Genomic DNA, 23,106 nt, shown 5'->3' on the forward strand with positions numbered 1-23,106 from the left:
GAGCGCATGTGACACACCGCAGAGGAGCGAAAAAAGGAGAGCCAAACCAAAAACACAGTGGTGGCAAGAGTGCGCTTAGGGGGAAAACAAAGCGTGAAAAAACATCATCCAACAACGCCGCTTCTGCCGCCATCGCGAAGAAGAATGAAAAATAATGATGATGCGTGCTGAGTGCGTTGGTGTGGTTGTTGCCCGTGAGAAAAACCATGGTGAGTCAGGATGCGAGAGGTGAGCGATGATAAAAAAAAAGAGAGAGACATCATTATCCCTGAGCTCACTGAGATACTCAGTATCGAATCGTTCGAACCAGAACTGAACGACGAGAGGAGCTCTCGCACAGTTTCTAGTGTGTAAGCGCACGCCATATTGGTTTTTGTTTCGCCCTACAAGTTGTGGAAGGTTTGGGCGCCGCACCAGTTCAAAATTCATGGAAAATTGACGCTTTTTCCGTGAAATTAATAGGTCATTATGATACACCTAGTTCAGTATACAGCCGTTAATTAGTCGAGTGTTTTACTTTCCTGGATAGTTTCGTACCAAATTCGCGTGGAACGTTCGTGGATTGTCGGTATTACGCGGTTTTGGATATTTCTTGGCGTTTCCCTACGGTTTTTCTCACTGGTATTCCCTTCGCAAGACGAATGTGATCCGTTTTTTTCTGTACCAATATTCGTAAGCAGCAGTGTGACGAGGTGTTACAAGGGCGAGTCGAGTTTTTTGCTCGAACCCACGGTTTTTTTTCTTGAATAGAAAGAAATTTCTCGCACTCCACTGGATAAGGATTTGTTTTCTGTGGCTGGAAAATTACCACCCGAGAAGAGAAGATAGTTTTTCATGGTAATGAAATTGTAGTTTCGCGATTGAAAGGGTCGGATGTGTTGTGTACTGTAGCGGTAATATTAGTGGAAATGTGCGGTTAGTGTGGAAAATAAATGGCCCAATAAGATCATCGTTCGTTCTGTTTCTGTTTTGTTCTATCCCGTTCCATTTTTTGTATGGTGGATAGGGATTGCATGTATATATATCGAACGTAGTTTCTAGCGAGCGGCGAGAAAGTAATGTGTGAAACGAAACGAAACAAGTGAAAAATACATGATTGTATATCAGAGCAAGTGATATTGTCTACAATTATGGCAAACATGTGTTATGGTTCATTGAGGAAAGAAAAAAGGGGAGAACTTCGAGAGCAACTGGAATAAAGGATATCATTTTCCACAAATTGCGATTCCCGAAGCTGGTTTTGTGGTAGAGATTGTGGAGTGCAATCATGTCAGTAGCCTCTGTCAATCCTAAATCATTGTCGACGTCATCGCAACACTGTCATTAATAAAGCCGTCAACACTATCCCTATCGGTCAGTTGCGGAGAAATAGCGAAAGTAATCACGATAACATTAAAAAAGAAGAGACGGAAAAAAAACTCACGCACGAAGTTGCCGTCATTATCGTCATCGCTATCATCGTAATCGCCATTATCATCTGTCCCTTATCAGAGAGTGCTACAACAGCAACAACAACAACAACAACAACAAAACACCACAAAACTCTTAGGAACGAAAGAGAAACTGTTTAGAAGAGCGTATTAAGGAGCGAAAGAGAGACTACAAGTCAGTAGTTACATATCTGGCACGATAATACCTCCTGATTCAGTTAACCTGTTTCCTGCGTTCGCCATTGAAACAGCTGATTCACAGTGACCAAAGTAACGCGGAAGATATCTAACGGCAATAATAATATCAGTAACTGTAGCAACGGCACTATTAACAACGGTGAGTATATGATACGTTGGATAGCTAACAAGTGGACAAAAATGTGATAGTTCGTCCTCTCTTTGAAGCGTCGCTTGCGTTATTTTGATGAATGATCTGTTGAGATTCTGTTGCCAAAATTCACAGCTTATTTGTGTTTCAGGTGACGCATTCCTTCTCGAATACTCTGAATGAAACCGAGGTAGTTTCTAACAAAATCAGGTTGTCAAAATTGACAAGTTGTTTTGAAAAAAATGTGTCTAAGATTGACATCGTTCCACATGGCAGACGAAATAAGTGATATCATTTTTATGTGAATTATGTGAATTGCAATAGTGTTTATATTCAAAAGCAACAACAGTTCTTAGAAAGCTGTAGAATAATTATTCCTCGCATGATGACTTCATTTATACGTTTTGTGTCTCTTCATTCATTATCCTTTACAATAACAATTCTGATTCAAGCGAACTAATTCTACTTGTCTATGAGTTTGATATTGGGATGTTCAAAAAGTGAAAAGACGTCCTTATTTGATTTCCAGATAAGTTCAGATACTATACGACAGCGGTTCTCAATCTTTTTTTTGGCAAGAGACACCTTTTCCAGAATGAAATGATACCTCAGACCCTCATGGCCAACTGTTCAATCATAGGAAATATTTAAAAATTGAAAAACTTTATTATTCCTAACCCTCTATAAGGCCGTGGAAACTAGGCAAGAAATCGAAACAAACATCAGAGAACATAATCCTTATATGATGAAAAACACATATTTACCTTTGATAAGAAAAAAGATTAGGATGCGCGTGTAATAAATGATGAATCCGCTACGGCAGACCGAAAGTTATTGTTTTGGTGCAGTGCGGATCGATCGTTCCAAAATCGTTTGCTTCGAAATGCGTGCTCAATACTTGCACGCAAAGGCATTGAAGAGAAGACACACGTTTGCAACTGGCACAAAAAGAGCGCAAAGAAATGTCATTTGCGATTTCTGTTTTAATTTTGAGTCAACAGCCTCTTTTATAGACTTAAAGTTAACATTGAAATTTTCAAATTTTTCTAAGGCTGATTTCACACATAATAGTTTTGCTGAGTACGAAGTCCGCAATCCGAAATCACTTTAAGGAGTCGATAATATGTTGGCAATGAAAGATGTTGAACACCGCCAATCGATTTTATTCACAACTTAAAATACTAAGTGAAGGCTCGATGAAATGATACACCGCTTCGATTTTCATCTCCGTCTGGTGGATGGTTCGTATATTTTTGCAGCATACGCACATATCCTCATTGCCTGTGTTGCCAGAGATAGATTGGATTGGTTACCTAACACTATTTTGTTTATTAATGTTTGTTTATTATTGTTATGTGAAATGGGTTAGAAAGTTACGAGAGAGTTCTAGTTGGACTTTTTTGAGGCTATAGGCGATAAACTTTTAAGTTTGAGCTATCCTAATATAAATATGTATAAGAATAAGATGCGCGATGCATACGCAGTACAGTGCGTGTATTGACACGAGGAAACAAATTGCAATAAATGACCAGATTGCGTATTGTTCTCGCGTATTCAAAAATGAATCAAGAATTACGAACCTCAGTTGTCTCTACAAAACCACATAAACCATTTACCTTTTCCAAGGCCAGCACAACATTCTACTGACGAATTAATACTTAAATCTCGATTTATTCTAAAATAATAACCGAAACAATTAGCAAGGGGAATAAATCGAATAATTTCATAGTCCGTCGCAGAAACCGCTTAGAAAAGGTGTAGAAGGCTAGAAATATTGAGGCGCAGGAAAAACATCATGTGTATAAATGTCTCACATTTCTATCATGAATTTACTTTCTAGTGTTCGTTTTTCGAAATTTATCAACGAGGATAAGGAATCGAGGCGGTCCAAGCCGCCAATATGACGCGATCCGAGTCCACCGCCGACCCGCCGTCGGGAGCGGCGGTGTCTCGCACGCAAACCTATGTCCTGATTGCCCGGTTTGTTTGAAACATAGGATACGACCCTTCAGCAATGACGTAACATAAACGGTATACGTTTACTTGGTGTATTACGTTTGCCCGGTTAATTTTTGCTTTGAAATTCAATACCGCGCCACAATATTTCTATCCTACTAAACTTTTTCTGAGTTGTTGTTTCCGTTGTAGTCGTTTTACTCCGGGAACCACTTTTCGTAGAGTGATCCCTCTATATAGAAATCAAAGATGTAGTCCTATGCTGCGGTATACCGTAAATTGTTACTGTGCTATCACAAGGATCGATCGCGTTTCGTTATGCATTTTCAGAGCATACAAATTGGAAGCTCAGTGCAGTACTTGTACTAAAAAAAGAGAAATTTCGCAACTGAAAGAGATATAAAGGGATTAAATTTGTTATTTGTATTTTGAGGTTATCTGTAGCCAAACAGTTACGCGTTCGCTTATTAAGTGAATTCGGGGCTAGAAGTCAATGAAGAAGAAGAAGACGAAGAAGAAGAAGAAGAAGAAGGAGGAGGAGAAGGAGGAAAAGTACAATTTTCGACAGCTTTTTCCTCTACTTCCTTGCGTATCATTCGTTTTGGAATCTTTGATCATACTCAGGCATTTTCATGATAACTGAAGATTCATACTAAACAATACATTTTCAAATTTCGTTCCATTCTAAAAAAGATCCGAAGTGATGAACAAGCGATTTGAATGGACACAAAATAGTTTGTGCACTGGCTGAAATCTGATGGGAGATTGAGATCATTTTCCCTATGAGTAATTCCAAATGAAATCGACAAATGACAAAACATGAGTATTTTTGATTCGAATGAAAGTGTGTATTCCGTTTGGGTTAGAGGAAATATGAGTTTTCCACAGCAATTGGGAATTGTTTGACTCAAGCGTAACTTTTGAAAAGGGCGTATGGATTTGAGTAAGAGAAATCTTTGATAATTTATATCTCAAAAACTATAAGTCGTACCGAAATAGTGTCTTAGAAAGAGTCATGTAGAAAATTTAAAAAATGGGCCCAAGATGGTAAAACTATTTTTGACAAACTTTGTGGAACATCGAATTTTAGAAATTTTTGAAACTTCGAATTTTTGTATGTTAACAATCATTTTTAGCCACAAATTATGAATCCTGATGTGATTTAATATGTCTGTCGTGTTATACCGTCATATTCATGAAATTTTATGAATTTGCTTATAATTTCCAACAACTTTTCCATATACATCGTTATGGTAAGGACATATGTTTAGGAGTTACGTTACGAAACATTCGAAGACATGTGGGTTAATACAAAACATATTTAAAGGGCCTATGTACTATTAAAAAGACAATAAATTACAAATATTTTTTTAAATATCTCGAGAATGACTACATTTTGAAGGAGATTGATAATAACCTTTTTTGTTTTAAATAACATCAGGATTCATAATTTGTGATTAAAAAGGACTGCTAACATACAAAAACTCGAAGTTTCGAAAAATTCCTAAAAATTCGATGTTCCACAAATTTCGTCAAATTTAGTTTTACCATCTTGGGTCCATTTTTTGAATTTTCTACATGACTTCTATTTTATATGAAAAAAATGAAAAAAATATAAAAAAATATTTTACAAATTAAAATTTTATTTTGTAAATAAAAAATAGAGTACTAATTTTTCTTCTCAGTGTGTATTTTTTTTCAAATTAAGACATCAATACTCTATAACTCTTTCTAACACACTATTTTGGTACAACTCATATTTTTTTAGATATAAATTATCAAAGATTTCTCTCACTCAAATCGATATGCCCTTTTCAAAAGTTACGCTTGAGTCAAAAAATGAACCATGATGATGTATTTGGAAAAGTTGTTGGAAATTATAAGCAAATTCATAAAATTTCATGACGGTATAGCAAGACAAACATATTAAAAGGGATTATTTACTATAAAAAGACAATAAATTAGAAATATATTTTTAAATATTTCGAGAATGGAGAAGGAGATTGATAATAACCTTTTTTTGTTTTAAATCACATCAGGATTCATAATTTGTGGCTAAAAATGATGAAATCCCTAAGAATTCGGTGTTCCACATAGTTAGCCACAAATTTCTCCCATCATTCTGACAATTTACGAATTTCGTCGAAAGAGCAACTAACAACATGTAAAAAGCAATATTATCGAGGTTCGAGGGTTTCTTACTCGAATTACTCGATAAAAGTACTTTGGAATTTTGTGGTTATGTCGAACCACTGAGAAACGTGAGATGTGTTACTTTCAATAGCTTTATTCTAACTGAACTTCGTTCTTAGTATAATCTTCCTTTATACTCCTGTATTCTATGATAGTATTTGTAAATAATTTTATTTCCTGCCAACTGTCAAATCTTCTCAGTAGGTATTACATAATATCTTGTTGAAATAATTCACGTGATTTTTATAGCAAGGTAATTGAAATATTCATGATAAATATTAACGTTAATTCACAGAATTCAAGATTTAACTGTAGACATCCCGGGCCCCGTTGAAACTGCCCGTTTCAACGAACGACTTCATCCTCGTAGTGTTGGTTATCATGGTCTGTGGTGCTCAACGGCAGGACTCGTATCTCCGTAATTGCGCGTTTGTACACACCGCGTGCTGTACGGACTAGAACCACTCGTACCAAACCGTCGGTACCCTTGTATGTTTGCTCCACGCGTCCGAGGTTCCACATGAATGGTGGAAGGCCGTCCTGCTTCAGGAGTACAATTGCTCCCTCCTTGATGTTCGGCGTTGGTGTTTTCCACTTTCCTCGTTGATGAAGTTGGCTAATGTAATCTGTGGACCAACGGTTCCAGAAATGTTGTACCGAACGACGCATTTCCTGTAATCGAGATAGTCTGGTTATAGTGGTGTCCGTGAGATCTGGTTCTGGAATCGAGAACATTGGTTCCCCAATCAGGAGGTGCCCAGGAGTGAAAACTTCCAGATCTCCTGGGTGGTCGGTGAGTGGGGTGAGAAGCCGGGAGTTGAGGATACCTTCGATGTGAGTTGTCGCTGTAGAGAATTCGTCAAAGGTGTATGAACTCCCACCGAAGATGCGGCGAAAATGGTGTTTGAACGACTTCACCCCAGCCTCCCACAAACCACCAAAGTGCGGAGAACGAGCCGGAATGAAGCGGAATGATATACCAGACTCGATATAGTAACTCTCCCAATCACTCGACTTGAATTGGGCGAGATACCGACGACGCAACGCATTCAACTCGCGATCAGCCCCGACGAAGGCTGTCGCGTTATCGCAATGTAGCTCTATTAACCGCCCGCGACGAGCTACAAACCGTTTAATGGCGTTAATACACGCGGTGGTTGTGAGGTCGGGGACGATTTCAAAGTGGACCGCTTTAACCGCCAGGCAGACAAACACCGCGACGTACATTTTAACGTTCGCCCCCCTCCCATACAACGGGCGAATATTGAATGGCCCGTAGTAGTCGAGACCAGCTTTCGAGAAAACTCTTGATGGGACCACCCTGACAGCGGGAAGAGGTGCCATTTGCTGATGAGAATCAGTGGGTTGCGCAATTGCGCACCACTTTGCGAACCAAATTGCGGCCACGCAATGGCCAAAATCGCTGTCGAATTGTCGCAAGCAGTAAATTCGGACCAGAGTGTGCAGTTCTTAGGTGAATGGACCGGGCGATTAATATGGTCAATGAGTGATTTGATGGTAACACTATCGGATGTTTTGAATCGAAGGGACCATTCGTGTTCTTCAGTCGACCATCGATGCGAAGTAGGTCCTGTCCATCGAGAAATAAGTTCAAGTTTTTCAAGGGGGACTTGCAGTCGAATTCAAATTTGTTGTGACGGAGGCTTTTAATTTCTTTAGGAAAGTTTGTTACCTGGGCCAATCGTACCAGCGCTTTTAGTGCGCCATCCACTTTTGTAGGTGTCAGGATTCCGTAACATCTATTGGCCTTCGCGCTCCGACAATTGTTGCTAAAACGGATGCAGGTTGCCACAACTTTCTGCAGCCTTCCCAGCTCGGAATATCGTTCGAAGATTGAGTCGTCGACTGTAACTGTTGCTAAGACGACGGTGCTACGTTTTTCTTGCACGGCGATGTCGATTGTCGCAGAACTAGATGGGCGATCCGGCCAAGCTTCTGCGGATTGTGTAAGGAACTGCGGCCCCTGCCACCATAAGGAATCGTGTTGTATTTGGCTAGGTTGAATTCCTCGAGAGGTACGGTCTGCTGGATTGCTTTCGGACGGAACATATCTCCATAGGGATCCAGACGTAAGGCGATGTATCTCTGCTACTTGGTTTGATACAAAAACTTTCCATTCGCTTGGCGGGGAGTGAATCCAATGCAGTACGACCATGCTATCAGACCAAAAAATAGCGGTGGCCGAAAAATCCGTGTTTGTTTGCAAATTATGCACCAGTTGACTGCCAAGCAGAGCAGCACACAGTTCCAATCGGGGTATGGAAAGCCCACGAAGAGGTGCTACACGACTCTTTGCTATTAGCAATTTACTCTCGAGGATTCCGTCTGCATTCGGACCAACGACAAAAACGCAGCAGCCATAGCCCTTTGATGACGCATCGCAAAAGCAATGAAGCTGGTATTCACGACGACAATTTGAAAGTGCCGATCGTTGTACGGTTATTTCTTTCAACTGGACCAGTTCACCTCGATATCGTTTCCACCAGCAACTTTCTGTTTCAGGCAGCTCTTCGTCCCAAGTCACACCCAAGTTCGCCAAAAGTCCCTGAACGAATATCCTGGCACTGATTATCACAGGTCCCAAAAGCCCCAGCAGATCAAAGAGCTGTGACATCTCTGAGACCACTATGCGCTTGGTGACGACGTCTATATCCTTAAGCATGGGAACCTGAAATCCAAATTGATCAGTGGCTGGGTTCCACAATAGCCCGAGTGCCTTTGTTACCGTATTTCGACCAATCTCTGTCTGAGTAGATGTCCCCCAGAGTTCGCAAGGTATATGCTGCAGCACCTTTGCATCGTTTGCGCTCCATTTCCTTAGCGTGAAACCTCCTCGTGCTAGAAGTTGCTGCAGCTGCCGACAAGCTTCGGCAATCTCCTCCAGATTGTCTCCTCCGGCAAGCACGTCATCGACGTAGAATCGCTTTGTGACGATCGGTGCAGCAAGCGGATAATTGTTACCGTCGTCCTCCGCAAGTTTGTTTAGTACACGGGCTGCTTGGTAGGGGGAGCTGGCAAGCCCGTACGTTACGGTCTTTAGTTGATAGATTCTCAAGGGCAGCGAGGGGTCCGTACGCCAAAGGACCTTCAAGTATTTCCTGTCGTCAGAATGTGTCCAAACTTGCCGGAACATTTTTTCTGTGTCGGCATTGAACACAAATTTCGGCATCCGGAAGTTTACCACCACGACAAGTAATGCTGGCTGCACCGTGGGTCCGGTGAAGAGCACTTCATTAAGCGACAGTTGGCCTTGAGACTTGCTGCTGCCATCGAAGACGACTCTGATTTGGGTCGTGGTATGGTCTGGTCGACGTATAGCGTGGTGTGGTAGAAAAAACTGCGGGCCCGCGACGCGAGAACATTCTTCCATATGCCCCAGCCGTATGTAGTCCTCCATGAACTTAGTATACTCCTTTCGCAGCTCCTCGTCTTTTGCGAAGCGTCTTTCCATCATCGAAAATCGGTTTAGAGCCGCCTTATAGGAATCTCCTAACAGTGGTAGTAGCGGTTCCTTCAATGGTAGGCGCACAACATAACGACCACTTTCATCTCGCGAGGTGGTGCGATTGAAATGGTCCTCGACGTATTGTTCGTCCTGGGTAAACGCCTTCCCGACATCAAAATCTTCCACCTCCCACATTTTCTCCAGCTGGGAGTTAAGTTGTTGGTCAATAGTGGCGTGACATGCCACCGTCCCGAACGCTTGGATGGCAATTTTTCCAGAGACGACGTACCCTAAGACCGTTTTCTGCAAAATAGGATGGTTGTTAGCTAGAGTGATTTGTTGTGATTCGAGGAGATCATAAAATAGTTCAGCGCCGATGATGAGATCGACTCCTTGACTGATATTGAATCTCGGATCGGCCAGTGGTAGGTTCCGTGGAATGTTCCACCGAGATATGTCTACACTCCGACTAGGGAGGCTCACAGTTAGTTTGGGTAATACCAAACAATCAAGCTGGCGTTCGACTTCTTCGAAACGAGAGGCAAAAGATAAGTTGACCGAGAAGTGAACATTCACTGTTGCTTGACCTATGCCACTAACTGGTAAGTTGATACGTGTGCGTTTGAGACCAAGTTTCTGGCACAAAGACTCCGAGACAAAACTCGACTGCGAACCGCTGTCTAACAATGCCCTTGCGAAATGATAGACTCCATGTACATCCCGAACTCTTATGAGAGCTGTTGACAAAAACACGGTATTGGTATGGGCAATGTTTGATTGCGTCAACGAAGTGGCTGGTTGTTGAGGGCAATATGGATGTTGTTCAGAATCGAGACGACCGTACGGAACTACCGACGACGGAGAGGGGGGTATTTCAGGCGAAACAACTGACGACGATGTGCTTTCCGCGACCGACGCGACTGCCTGGGGTAACGCGCGCGTTACTCCAGGCAGTCAACGGAGGAAAATGGAGCATGCTATGATGTTTCCTTCCACAGGTGCGGCACAGGCTACTTCGACAATCTTTTGCCATATGCCCACCCTTCAGGCAATTGATGCACAAACGATGTTTTTTGGCGAAATCCAGTCGGTTGTTCGGCGTCAATTTGGCAAACGAATCACACTGAGTCAACGGATGAGCTAGTTTACAGCTTGGACATTTCGACACATTTTCGGACGCCACGTGGGAAGAGGAAGGTTTGAGTTTGACTGATTTCACTGGAACATTTGCAGGGGCACTGCAAGACGCAGTACATTTTTGTAACGTACGAGATCTTTTGTGAATGAACTCCAGCTGATGAACATATGGCGAAACTTCATCCTCCCCACATTGCGTCTCCCACTCCAGCAAGGATTTCTCGTCCAGTAAACTGCTCAAACGTTCTACTAGAAATGAATTCCAATGGGCGTTTGGGGGCTCAAGTTTGTCGAGGATCCCCACATGACGATTGAATTCGTCTGCCAATTCTGCTAGTGCGGTAGCCGAACCCCTTTTCACTGAGGGTATCCGGAAAAGAGCCGACATGTGTTGTTTAACGATATAATTGGTATTTATTTATTTATTTATTTATTACCAACAGGCTAGAAACCCCAATGGTAGTCTTAGTATCTAAATTGACTTTACATAAATACTGCATTAATTTACAAAATTACATTAAAAATTTGCATTGCCTAGTAAGTTGTCCAAAGTCAAGGTCTAAAAAACATTAAAAATTTACGCTTAATACAAATACGGGACAGGTTAAAGTCAAACATAGAGACTACACGGTTGAAAATGCGCAGCAGTCCTGTGACAGCACCGTAAGCACCGTAGTTAGTTCGCCGGGTAGGAAACCAGAGAAGTGCAGCATTCCGAAGCTGCCTTGACCGAGCCAGAAGATTGATCCTTTGGAGAATGGCAGGACAGTCGATTCGTGAGGTTAAAACGTCAGATATCACCATGGCTCGGGCAGTGTTCCGACGCACTTCCAGAGTGTCTAAATTGATTAGTTGACAACGGCTTTCATAGCTGGGAAGGCTATACGGATCTCGCCACGGCAGTAGACGCAAAGCGAAACGGATAAACCGTCGTTGCACGTTTTCAATGCGGTACACACTGTTCTGGTAGTACGGGTTCCAGACGGCAGAGCAATACTCCAGTATGGAGCGAACGAGGCCACAAAAACAGCCTTCAGACAGTAAATGTCTGTAAATGATTTCGTCGTTCGAAAGATAAAACCAAGTTGTCTCGATGCCTTGTTGGCAATATATGCGATGTGATCCTTGTATGTAAGTTTTGCATCCAGGAGCACACCAAGGTCGTTAACGCACTTTACGCGAGGTAGAACCACGTTTGAAAGCCGGTAATCGAAGGAGATAGGATTCCGTTTTCTTGCAAACGACACGACTGAGCATTTATTGGGATTCAGTACCATCCTATTCGTTTCACACCAAGCGGCAAAGAAGTCCAGTTGCCTTTGGAGAAACATGGCATCGTCAATCGATCTGATGTGGCAGAAGATTTTCATGTCATCAGCGTAAAGTAATCGGGGACTCTCTAGTAGATTATTGCAATCGTTGAAGTGACATAAAAAAACAAGTGGACCGAGATGGCTGCCCTGTGGTATTCCGGAAAACGATGCAAAACATGAGGATAGACGATCACCAATCTTCACGCAGTTTGTTCTGCCAGTCAGGTAAGATTGGAACCATTGCAGCAGACTACCGCAGACTCCCATGCGTTCCAACTTGGCCACTGCGATTGCGTGGTTCAGCTTGTCGAAGGCAGCTGTTAAGTCGGTATAGATGGCGTCAGTCTGGCATCCCTCCGAGAAGCCATCGATGACATGCGATGTGAAGACAAGCAGGTTCGTTGTTGTGGAGCGTCCGGGCATGAATCCATACTGATCGTTGCTGATTAGTTCCTTAAAATGGAACAACATAGACGGCAGAACTACGAGTTCAAACATTTTTGACGTGGCGCATAAGCTGGAAATTCCCCTGTAGTTGTCAATATTCGATTTGTCTCCTTTCTTATGTACCGGGAACATATACGCAGTTTTCCAAAGGATCGGGAATTTTCCACTAGACAACGAAAGGCCAAACAAGTGGCGGAGCGGGGCGAGCAGCGGTTGGGCACACTTCTTTAGTATGAATGAGGGTATCCCATCGGGGCCCGCTGACCTTGATGACTTCAATTTGGCCACAGCCTTGAGGATACACTCATCGTTTACGAGAATTCGGCTCAACAAAATCTCATTAACCGGAACATTTCTGGCGGCTGTCGATACTTCATCGGGTGATAGCGTGGCATTATCAAACATTCCCGAGAATTTGAGTGCGAAAAGTCGTCGAATCTCTTCAGTATCAGTCGCAACTTCATCTTTGTAGAACATTGATGAGGGCATGCCGCTTTCCTTTCGTTGATCGTTGACATATTTCCAGAAGGCTTTCGGGTTTGATTTCAGCTTTTGCTGGATGCGAGTCTGATGTTTGATAAAGCTGCGTCTACTTTTTAACTTATAAATTTGGTTCAGTCTACGGTAGTGTTCTCTAAGCGATAACACAATGTGATTCGCCGAGCGACGTGTTCTAGCCCTGGTATACTGACTGAGTGCTGCTCTCTTTAAGGTCTTCATGTTTCTAAGCTCATTTGTCATCCACGGAACTCGATTATCGGGAGAATACTGTTTCGGAACATGCCTGTCGATCACATAACCGAGAATATGTGAATATGTCTGCACTGCGAGGTCAATATCATCCTTGTCAAGAACAGTATTCCAATCAACACTCGATAATACTGCACACATGCTTTCGATGTCAGCTTTGAAGAAATTATAGTTGACGGAAACAGTAGTTGATTCATATCTGTCACATATTGTTTTCCATGCAATTGGATAATTATCCGCAGATATCGCGATGGATGAAATAAGCCGAGACGTATCTCCTTTCAAAGAACTTCGGAGATAATGCAGTTTTTGCACAGCTGACAGCTGCATATTAGAGTGGATGACCGCCTTAAAAAGGTCGCGGAATTCAATCCACTGCTCCGGTTGCCCATCAAACTCCGGGATTTTCAACTCCGGCAGTTTGACCGAAATCACTTGGTGAACCATAGTAGATGCAGCGGGACCATTTGATTGAACACCGTTTTGTGGAAGCTTGCCAACTAAAGAAGCCTTCAGCTCAAAATACAAATCTTGGAATTCCTGGCGGGCTTCAGAAAACTCCTCTTGATTATCCTCGATAACCTCAATCTCATCCTCTACACTTTCGAAGTTTCTCCACAATTCGTCAAGGCGATCTATTCGCAATTGCATTTGATGGATCTGAGAACCGTCATACTGGTCGTTGAACTGTTGGATCGACTTTGCCGATCCGAGGAAAGTACTACGCCGACGTAGGAGTGTTTTATGGCGTACTGAATTCTTTCGCAAAGCCGCCTTTCTCATCTCGAGCACAATTACGGAAGAGTTGCGGTACCCACCTTAAACAAGCTGCTTACTCACTCCACGTGGTTGACCTAACCTCAATCGGCAATTTCGTTTTCACTCCGAACGATTTCAGCCTCCGAGATTCCGACGGTGGTTTGTGAGCTACCAGTTCCAGCGACGCGGTCGACAAACGAGAAGATTCCCCCAGGTAATCCTGATGATGTACTGCGATGAATTGTAGTCGTTGGAAGCGGCTGCACAGCACGTGGAAGCTTGCGATCCGGAGCAATCAGTCACTTTGGGATCTTCGTCCCGGGTTTCGGCACCATTAAATTTGTCCAAGACGCGATTTCGTTCGAGGGTTTCGTACTCGAATTACTCGATAAAAGTACTTTGGAATTTTGTGGTTATGTCGAACCACTGAGAAACGTGAGATGTGTTACTTTCAATAGCTTTATTCTAACTGAACTTCGTTCTTAGTATAATCTTCCTTTATACTCCTGTATTCTATGATAGTATTTGTAAGTAATTTTATTTCCTGCCAACTGTCAAATCTTCTCAGTGGGTATTACATAATATCTTGTTGAAATAATTCACGTGATTTTTATAGCAAGGTAATTGAAATATTCAAGATAAATATTAACGTTAATTCACAGAATTCAAGATTTAACTGTAGACAAATGGGTTTTTCCCATTTACTTTTTGTTGATCTCGCAAACCGACGTAATAACATATCGCTATCTCCCTCATAGATCGACAACATACATCGCTAGCAACGAGCCGTGTCGGTTGAAAAAAAAAATATTGCCAATAATTTGGCAAATTTCGTCTATCAAGCAGATTGTTTGAGAAATGTCAGACGATTTTCATTGCTTTGGTATGTGAAGTACAACAAAATATGTTGCGTGTTGCATATTGCGTATTGCTGGTTACTAGATACTTATTTCTCCGATGTGCGAGCCGACTGAGGCTACGCGTTGTCATGATGGAATATTCTCAACTCGTGTCTAGATGCACAATCTAGACGTTTTTCGGAAATAGCTCGCTTCAAACTGATCAATCGTAGCCTGTGTCTTCATTGCTCGTTTGATCAGGTCTATCGGCCATAGTGGTTCAGAACCTTTTGATCCCACCAAATAACGAGCCTTATTTTGGCACCGCGAATATTCGGCTTCGGCGTTAATGTTTGCTGGTTGGTAGGGCCTTTCCATACAATCTTTTCCGTTTTGGATTGTCGAAGCGAATCCATTTTTCGTCACTGGTTAGGATTCGATGCAAAAAAACTTCCTTTTATGTCGTTCGAGCAACATTTCGTACATGAAAAATCACCGTTCGTCATCTCTCGCGTTTAACTCGTATGTAACTTATTTATCTTGCTTTTGGATGTATCCTCCGGTTTTGAGTCGTTGAGAAATAGCTTGTCGGGTTACTCACAATGACTCTACAAGCTTTGTTTGAGTTTTACACGAATCTTGATCGAATAATGTCACTTGGCCCGGAAGCTTTCGGTTTTTAACACCATAATTTTCCACAAGCATTCGATACGCTTCATTTGCACTTTTTGCCAATGGAAACATAAAAAAAATCAAATAAATCAAATCCATGAAATCAAATGATGTTCATTTGCAACGAAACATGACATTCTCAATGCAATAAATATTGAACTTGCTGTGCGAAACTCAAAGACTTGTGAACAATATTCAGTTGACAGATGTCGAACCTTCACGATTCAACCAAAATCAGTTGTCGCCGTTGACTATTCATTGCACCTGGAGCCATCCTGTGAAAACGGAACGAATGAAGTGGCACACCTAATAAATTGTAACTATTTTTATATAAAGACTAGCTGACCCGGCAAACTTCGTCCCGCCAAAATTTTGTTTTTCGTTATCACATTCACGTTTTCTTACTAAGCGCCCATTCTTGGGTCCAACCGCAGAGCTGTTCATTGATTGATCATCTAATCTACCCTTTAAAATTATTTTTTACTATAAAATTTCAGTACTTCTACCAAAACACTATAATATCAGATTATTTTCATACACAATTCTCGTGCAACATTTTTCATCCACTTGCAAATAACATGTCTCTCCGTTAGATGGAATAAATGTTTGATACAGAAAATATGATAGAATGAAGACAGCCCTAAATCGGACAATTCCTTACTCGAGTTTTGCTCTTATCAACACATTCGGCAATCCATTTTTATTTATATAGATAGAAGACGATATAGGAGTGCGTTTTAACACATTAACACCTATTTCCACTTTCAAACGAAGATCAATTTCATTACCGCATACATCAAATGTACTAACAACGCTTGTCGATATGTAATTGTAGAACACATGCGAACTAAATTTTATAAATATTACAATTTCCTTCAATTTCCTTTTTCCAAAAATTTCAATTGTCATGTTTGGTTGGAATATGTGCATTATTTTAATGGAGGAAGGAATGTCATACCATCATAGAAACATTTCTCGTACCCAAAAACCCTCACATCCCAAATTTGGCTCCATTTGCTTGATTAATTTCCGAGTTATGCAGAAATTCGTGTTTCATTTGTATGGCAGCCCCTCTCAGAGAGGGGGGAGGGGTCTCGAACTATCATAAGAACCTTCCTCGACCCCAAAAACCCCTACATACCAATTTTCATGTCGATCGGTTCAGTAGTTTCCGAGTCCATAAGAATTAGACAGACAGACAGAAAGACAGAAATCCATTTTTTTATATATATAGATAGATTGGAATAGAACAGACACTAATTATTTAGTGTTCTCGCTACGAAGTGTTCCCCGCCAAATTAACCGCGATCCACGTGGGGATCGTGATAAGATTTCCGCGTATTTATACGGAAAGCAGCTAGAAAGGCTTTGGAGAAACCCCGCCCCCATAAGTATTCGTACCCATCAATTTTCGTTTCAAAAGCGTATCTATTCCACCCGAAAATCCATCCAACCATTTTTGGGTTCACATAAATGGAACACGGAGCTCAATGTCGGCTATGTCGAATTGTATGGTAAGGTTAGCACATTTGCACAACTCGATTGGTTTTGAGTAGTACGGATTACAGAATGCAAAATTGCAAGCCGTTCGGGTAATTCTGACTCAATTGGATTTCAGAATACGGTTTAGTAGTTGATCAGTAGACAGATCTGGAATTTCTAAGGAAATTACATTATCCATTTCCTCAGGACCTATCGATTTTGTCGACTAACCGAACTAAAAATGTGAGTATGAGGCAATCCTTGTGTCTTCCATTCAACCGAATACATCCAGGAATATGTATGGGGGTTTAAATTTATGGTTATATCAATTATTTAAAGCCAAATTTAAGAAAAAACATATTTTTTTCCCGTATAGGGCCACACTAATCGGTATTAAATATATAGTAATCAGTATCCTAACACAGACTTCAAATCCATGTAGCGTGGGAAAATCGGCGTTGCAAATACATGAAAGTCCGAATTTTTATTCCGACTGAAATGTGTTTCCCCAACACAGATTTCTGAACCAAGGTGTCTGAGGAAATTGGCTTTGCAAATTCGTGCAAGTTAGTGGCATTTTTTTCCGACTGAAATGTGTTTGCCTAACACAGGCTTCAAAACCAAAATGTCTGGGAAAATCGGCTCTGAAATCAAATGCAAGCTTCGAGTACTTTTGTACTCGCTTGCCTTTGTGCAAACTAGAATATGTTTCCTTAACACGGTCTCCTAAACTTAGGAACCTAGGAAAAAGGTGCATACACTAGAGACGAATGAACTTTCAAGTTTAAATCCTTTATAGTATAAAAAGTAGAAGTTGAAGTTTTTGATTCATGCAAGTCGGGGGTATCTCTGCACCCGCATTTTTTTGCACTCCGCAAAGTGTTTTCCTAGAACGGATTACAAAAGCGAGTACGAACACAACGCTTTGGCTCAGTTATTCATTATTGTATTGAAGGATATGCCTTCATATGTTCTGCTCACTGAATTTCTACGCATACCATTTTATGATTAGGCAAAATGTTGTTAACCATTTGCTGCGATAACGCCTACTGATTAAACAATATGCGTTCGACATACATGCCAAAATCGGAACTGAGGGCCTGAAGTTCATCAAATCAAGCAAATTCGCGGTTCGAGAAGTACATACACTTGAGAGATGCAATCTTCAGAAGGAAATGTAAAATAAAGTAATCGTTTGATAATTCTTCCGCTCACATATTTTGTCCTAGGCATCATACCAACCGTAAAAGGACTGTCATTAAATTTACTTGTAACGAAGAACATTATCTATCACAATGCACGAATTCAATTGAATTCGAGAATTGTTTCATTCCATCAAAAATTTAATCAATACAAACAAATGATTGATAAGCTAAGGTAGTCCCACGTCAATCTTGCGGTTATATCATAGATATAACCCACCCATTTTTTTGGTACAGAATCTAAGAATTCGTACCGGTAGTCATCACGTTTTCGAAAGATCACACGATCAAGAAGATTCAAACTAGACAGACCTACACACAAAAAGATATAAAGAGGTGTCGTTGAAAATCAGTGAGGGTTTGAATATTTTATACACTGGTGGAGCAAGAAGGATATTCAAAAAAAATTATAATAACATAATTTATTGAAACTAATGTATACCTTGCTTCTACAATAGAATAATCAAACTTCGACTAAGAGTCGGCTGGCCGCTGCCAGACATGAATTTGATTGCAGAATGTCGTATCGCGCCCTGCCGAGCGAATTCGGTATTCTTAGGACACCATTGATAACAAGAACTGCAACACCCATAATATTAATGAATATGGGGGTTTGACAGGTCATTGCAATGCATCAATTGACGGAAGGCAAACGTTATACTGACGGGAAGACTCTGAAAAAAATAAAAATCAACATGTTCCGCGTTAGAAGAATATGTAGTAGCGTTAGTGGTGACTACATCAAAAGCTATACATGGTTTCGAAGGTTAAGAATTGTACTTTGACATACTTGTTCGAAATTGGCTTTGTTTCAGTCGTTTTCCACATGCTAAGAGAATGTATGAATTTAATTTCAGACAATTCTCGTAGGTCAAGTCATATTTCCATTTGAGCAGGACTTTTTTTTCTCAATTTGGGTTCTTTGGCTCGAAAAGTTTATAATTTTTAGTCTCTGAGAGAACTCCTAACAGCTAGTAATATATTACATTATCGTTATTTTCTTCTAATTTCACGGTCAACAGCACAACCAGACTCAGCGCTCAAGGTGGGGTTCCAGGCGATGGCGTTTGCGGTTATGAGGGCGACTGGTGTCAGCCCTGCCAGCTCGCTAGTAATACACTCGTAGAGCCAGAAGTTGTTTTGAGCGCGAAACAACTTCTACCGCTACCTTCCAAATTGGGTAAGTTGAGTTTATTCGTGACACTCGCCACATCGACACCTGTTCTAATTGGGGGCCGCTTTCGGTTGCTTTCGCCGCCACCTTACTCTACAGAATGTCCTGCAGCGTAGACGGGCTGCCGGCGGGGTGTCGACTCCGTGGCATGGGCTCGACCGTTCAAAGTGGTCCACTTAATTCGGCTTTGAGTGGAGCGCCGGAAGCATCGTCCAATGTTGTGCCGCTACAACGACCACCTTCTCAGAAACCGTGCTGTTTCTGCTGGTGCTGCTGCTGTTCTTGTTCATGGTAAGTAATGAAAATTTTACACCACTTGCGTTTCGGGAAAAATTCGATCAAATCCATTCATTCATGTTGTTCACTTCGTTTAACAACCAATTTAATTTACCATGTGTCTCCGCTTTTTTTTCCTCGAAATGGAGACGCACTGTGCGATGTTATTTCACTCCCAAGCATCACTCGTTAGAATGATTCACTTCAGCTTAAAAATCGATTGTTGAATCATAGTCGTGCAATACTAAACTCAGACTTTCAATTTCCTTTTTTTCGTTTCATGCGTTTATTCCATGTGCTTGGTTCCGTTGTGGTTATTTCTGTCATCACATTGGTCTCTCGACCGTTAAGGGCTAAATGGTAAGTTCATAAATATGTTATCCACTATGGCAACGCCAAAGAACGCGGGACCGCGGAACGCGCTAAAAATGCGTCTCCGAAGCGGTTCATGTTGGATACTATACATTTGAAGGATATGCGGGTGAAAAAATAAACATGGAACGGTACTACCCAGGAGGGGTGAATAATTAATAAGTCTGTTGACGCAAACGGAATCTTTTATGTTTGTTCCGAATGTTTCTTTACGTTTGTGATTTTTTTTTCGTTGTTCAATTGTTATATGCTTCGGTCACGCATTCAACATTTCGATCGCTGGATATTAGTTATTCGAGACATCGATTTAATAAGTGAAGTGATGAAGTTCTTTAGCAACGGTTACGTACATATATATGTACATTCTGATTGGAGTTCATTGACAAGCCTTCAATACTAATGTGACTCCAATAAACGAATCAATTTCGGTTCTCCTAGAGCAGCTATACTCAACCTGCGGCCCAACAGGCTCTTTTGGTTGGCCCGCCTGGCCCGTTATCATTTTGTATGTGTAACAATCACGAAAACTTAAGAAATCATTTAGGAGACATGAGATGAGAATAACGGAGTTTAACATACTACACATTTCACATTTACACATTAGTTAGTTGTCTAGTTAGGTGGTATCAGTAGATTAAATATCTATTAAATATATTTAATTCGATAATTAGCACTAAACCCGTCGATATTAGTGAATAAAAAAGAAAATATCGATATGAAAATCGAGACCTTTTTTGACATAAGACTACGTTTTCCAGTGATGGTACCAAATTAGAAAACTGGTTTTTCTATGAAACAATTTTACCGTTAAGCTGTTATGTTAGCATTATTTTTGCAAATTTTTTAATTTTTTCGATAAATTATACATTACGGTTCTCCAATCCGTAAATGATTTTAGTTAAGGAAAACTGGAAGAATACACATTTTCCTATCGTGTTCTTGTGGCCGAGTATGTTTGAGGGAGGTACAATATTTAAATATTACTCTTAATTAGACATACGTAAATTGGTCGCTCGAAATGCAATTGCAGAATTCGTTCAACGGACAATGTGGATAGAGATAATATTACAATCTTAGCTTCCCCGTAATCTATTCATTGAGTATAAACAAGTCATTCGCGATTTTAAAACACAGTATTCACAATTCATCAGTCATCTAGCTAGTAACAGACGGCAGCGAGTCTTTCAGTCTTTCTCAAGGCCGAGTGTTTAGTTGAAAATAGGTCTTTTTCAAGGCTAGAGGCGAATGAACTGATGAATTTGAAAGCCTCTATAATTGAAAACATCAACATCATCATCATCATCATTCAAGTCGTCTCGCTCCAACAATCAAACAGCAGTCTTTCTCAATGCTGATATCACACAATGGTTTTGCTCGATTCTATGTAAATGTTTTTGTATGGTACAATTTTGTTCGGTGGGGGCATCGCGTCGATTTGCGTGCCGTATGGTGAAGATTGCCTCTGTATTTTTGAATCAGATCATATTTGAACCTGTACTGGGGTGTATGTTTAAAATTTCTGAAACAAAAGCGTTACATTTGGGGTACAAAGTTTCAAGCGTTGACACCTCTTTGTCAGTTGTACAAAGAGTTGTGTTCTTCGGTGAAAAACTTAAGTTGAAATTTTGTTTTGATGATATTGCTTACGCCTCCGCAGCCACCACATAATAGTGTCGGTTCGGATTTTCTGTTACCGTTCTGTGTCTGCTGAAATGTTTCGTTCTGTGTTGAAGATGTGATTTTGCTAGAAGATATTGAAAAAGTACTGAGTACAAGTACAAGAAGTTCAGTATTCCAGTTTCAGTGCTCTAGGTAGCGAGCAATCAACAGTACATGTTGATACTTAGAATTAATTTGACAATCTACTAAAATTGCTCCTCACTCCTCACTCAGTGAAAGCATTCATTTGTCAATCCTTGTCTTTGCTATCAAATCTATCAAATCTATTAAAGAGCTCTATTATTAAATTTATTCAACGTGCTCGACGGCAATATTTTCGTAATTCTATGTTAACAGAGCGGTTGTATCTTAAACATTACCCTTCTTCATTTAGCTTTGTTTTTATTTGCGGCCCGCGGCATCATTACCAACACGTGTTTGTGGCCCCTATGACAAAAGGTTTAGTACCACTGTCCTAGAGCGAGCCGACAATCACTGAACTGCGGCTCGAAGACATTTTCTTTGAAAGACAGATGTTTTTGAAAATCATCAATGCTCTAGAACACCATGGTAAAAACAGTATGGGAAATCTTAGACATTGCCACAACAACTTAAATTCACGATTTTTTTAATCAGATATATTTTTTTGACGTAGGACTACGTCTTACATTAAGGGAAAAATTAAGGGAATCAGAAAACATGTCACGTTTTTATGAAATAAAGGTAACGTTAATAACTATTTTTGCTGCGAACGGATTTTAGCGACTCGCATACCAATCGAACCGGAATTTTTTGATATGCTATACATAACAATCCCAAAGTCTGCATATGGTTTAATTTGATGAAAATTGGAGGTATTCCCATTTACCCATACATTTGTTCTGTCCATTTGTGTACTTTCCCGAACAGAGCTGTCAATAACAACGAAAAGGAATAGCGGAAAGAGAATATTTGCGAACTAAATTCCACCCTTGCATAGTGAGTAAGCTGTCGCTAGCAGAGTTGCCAACTATAATTTGCAAAAATCAGGAAGACTGAAAATAAAAATCAGGAAGAAATCAGGATAGCTCATATTGGGTTGTCCGGGAAGTTTGTGTGTGTTTGTTTTAGAAAACGAAAGCATCACTAGACAGATAAATGCACAATTTTGTTCCACAATCATTGGCCATCTTTCATGTAACTCAACAATTCTCTCCTTCCAAAATGTGTTTGCTTTTAAATCGAAAACTGTTCACAACTGTTCAACTGTGTGTATGCTGTCCATAAAGTCGAAGTTTTTGCCCTTGAGAGAATTTGGAAAGGACCTGAACCTGATCCAAAGATAGTATGAAGGTGCCATAGCCGGTTAGTTCAGCTGGTTGAATAGTACTTCCTGGCCAGACTCCAAAATAATTTGTAGTGTGATCATGAAGTCGAAAAGACACATTGACTAATTATGGACTTTAGTTCTGCATCGTTCTGATTCTGGATCGGTTTTAGTTGTCCACTTGCGAATGTATCGACTGTGGTACTTGTGGGGATGTATCGACTGGTTGCTTGGTAGAAGCTCATAATTCAGAATTTCTACCCAATCGCACCAGTCACAGGGCACGTCTTCCTTCGGGTAAAGATCGGCTTTGGGGTTAGTTAGATTGTTTCCGTTCCTAGTCTA

The 23,106-nt window shown here is 40.8% G+C and overlaps 2 protein-coding genes across 2 annotated transcripts in view; one reads left to right on the forward strand and one right to left on the reverse strand.

Moving 5' to 3' along the window:
• Positions 1-327: 327 nt before the first annotated feature.
• Positions 328-23,106, forward strand: part of LOC129771848 (regulator of G-protein signaling 17) — a 142,191-nt gene continuing 119,412 nt past the window's right edge. Inside the window, exons 1-4 of the mRNA XM_055775942.1 lie at positions 328-1,767; positions 18,997-19,154; positions 19,248-19,439; positions 19,776-19,784. Of these exons, the coding sequence (XP_055631917.1) occupies positions 19,249-19,439; positions 19,776-19,784 (200 nt within the window). The 5' untranslated portion in view covers positions 328-1,767; positions 18,997-19,154; position 19,248. The remainder of the gene's footprint in view (positions 1,768-18,996; positions 19,155-19,247; positions 19,440-19,775; positions 19,785-23,106) is intronic.
• Positions 7,265-10,898, reverse strand: LOC129766610 (uncharacterized). Its single transcript, XM_055767189.1, has 2 exons — positions 10,319-10,898; positions 7,265-10,110 (listed from the first exon to the last, which is right to left on the reverse strand). The coding sequence occupies exons 1-2, from the start codon at positions 10,896-10,898 to the stop codon at positions 7,265-7,267; spliced, it is 3,426 nt and encodes a 1,141-aa protein (XP_055623164.1).

This window comes from Toxorhynchites rutilus, chromosome 2 (genome assembly GCF_029784135.1).
Source record: "Toxorhynchites rutilus septentrionalis strain SRP chromosome 2, ASM2978413v1, whole genome shotgun sequence".
Classification (NCBI taxonomy): Eukaryota; Metazoa; Arthropoda; class Insecta; order Diptera; family Culicidae; genus Toxorhynchites; species Toxorhynchites rutilus.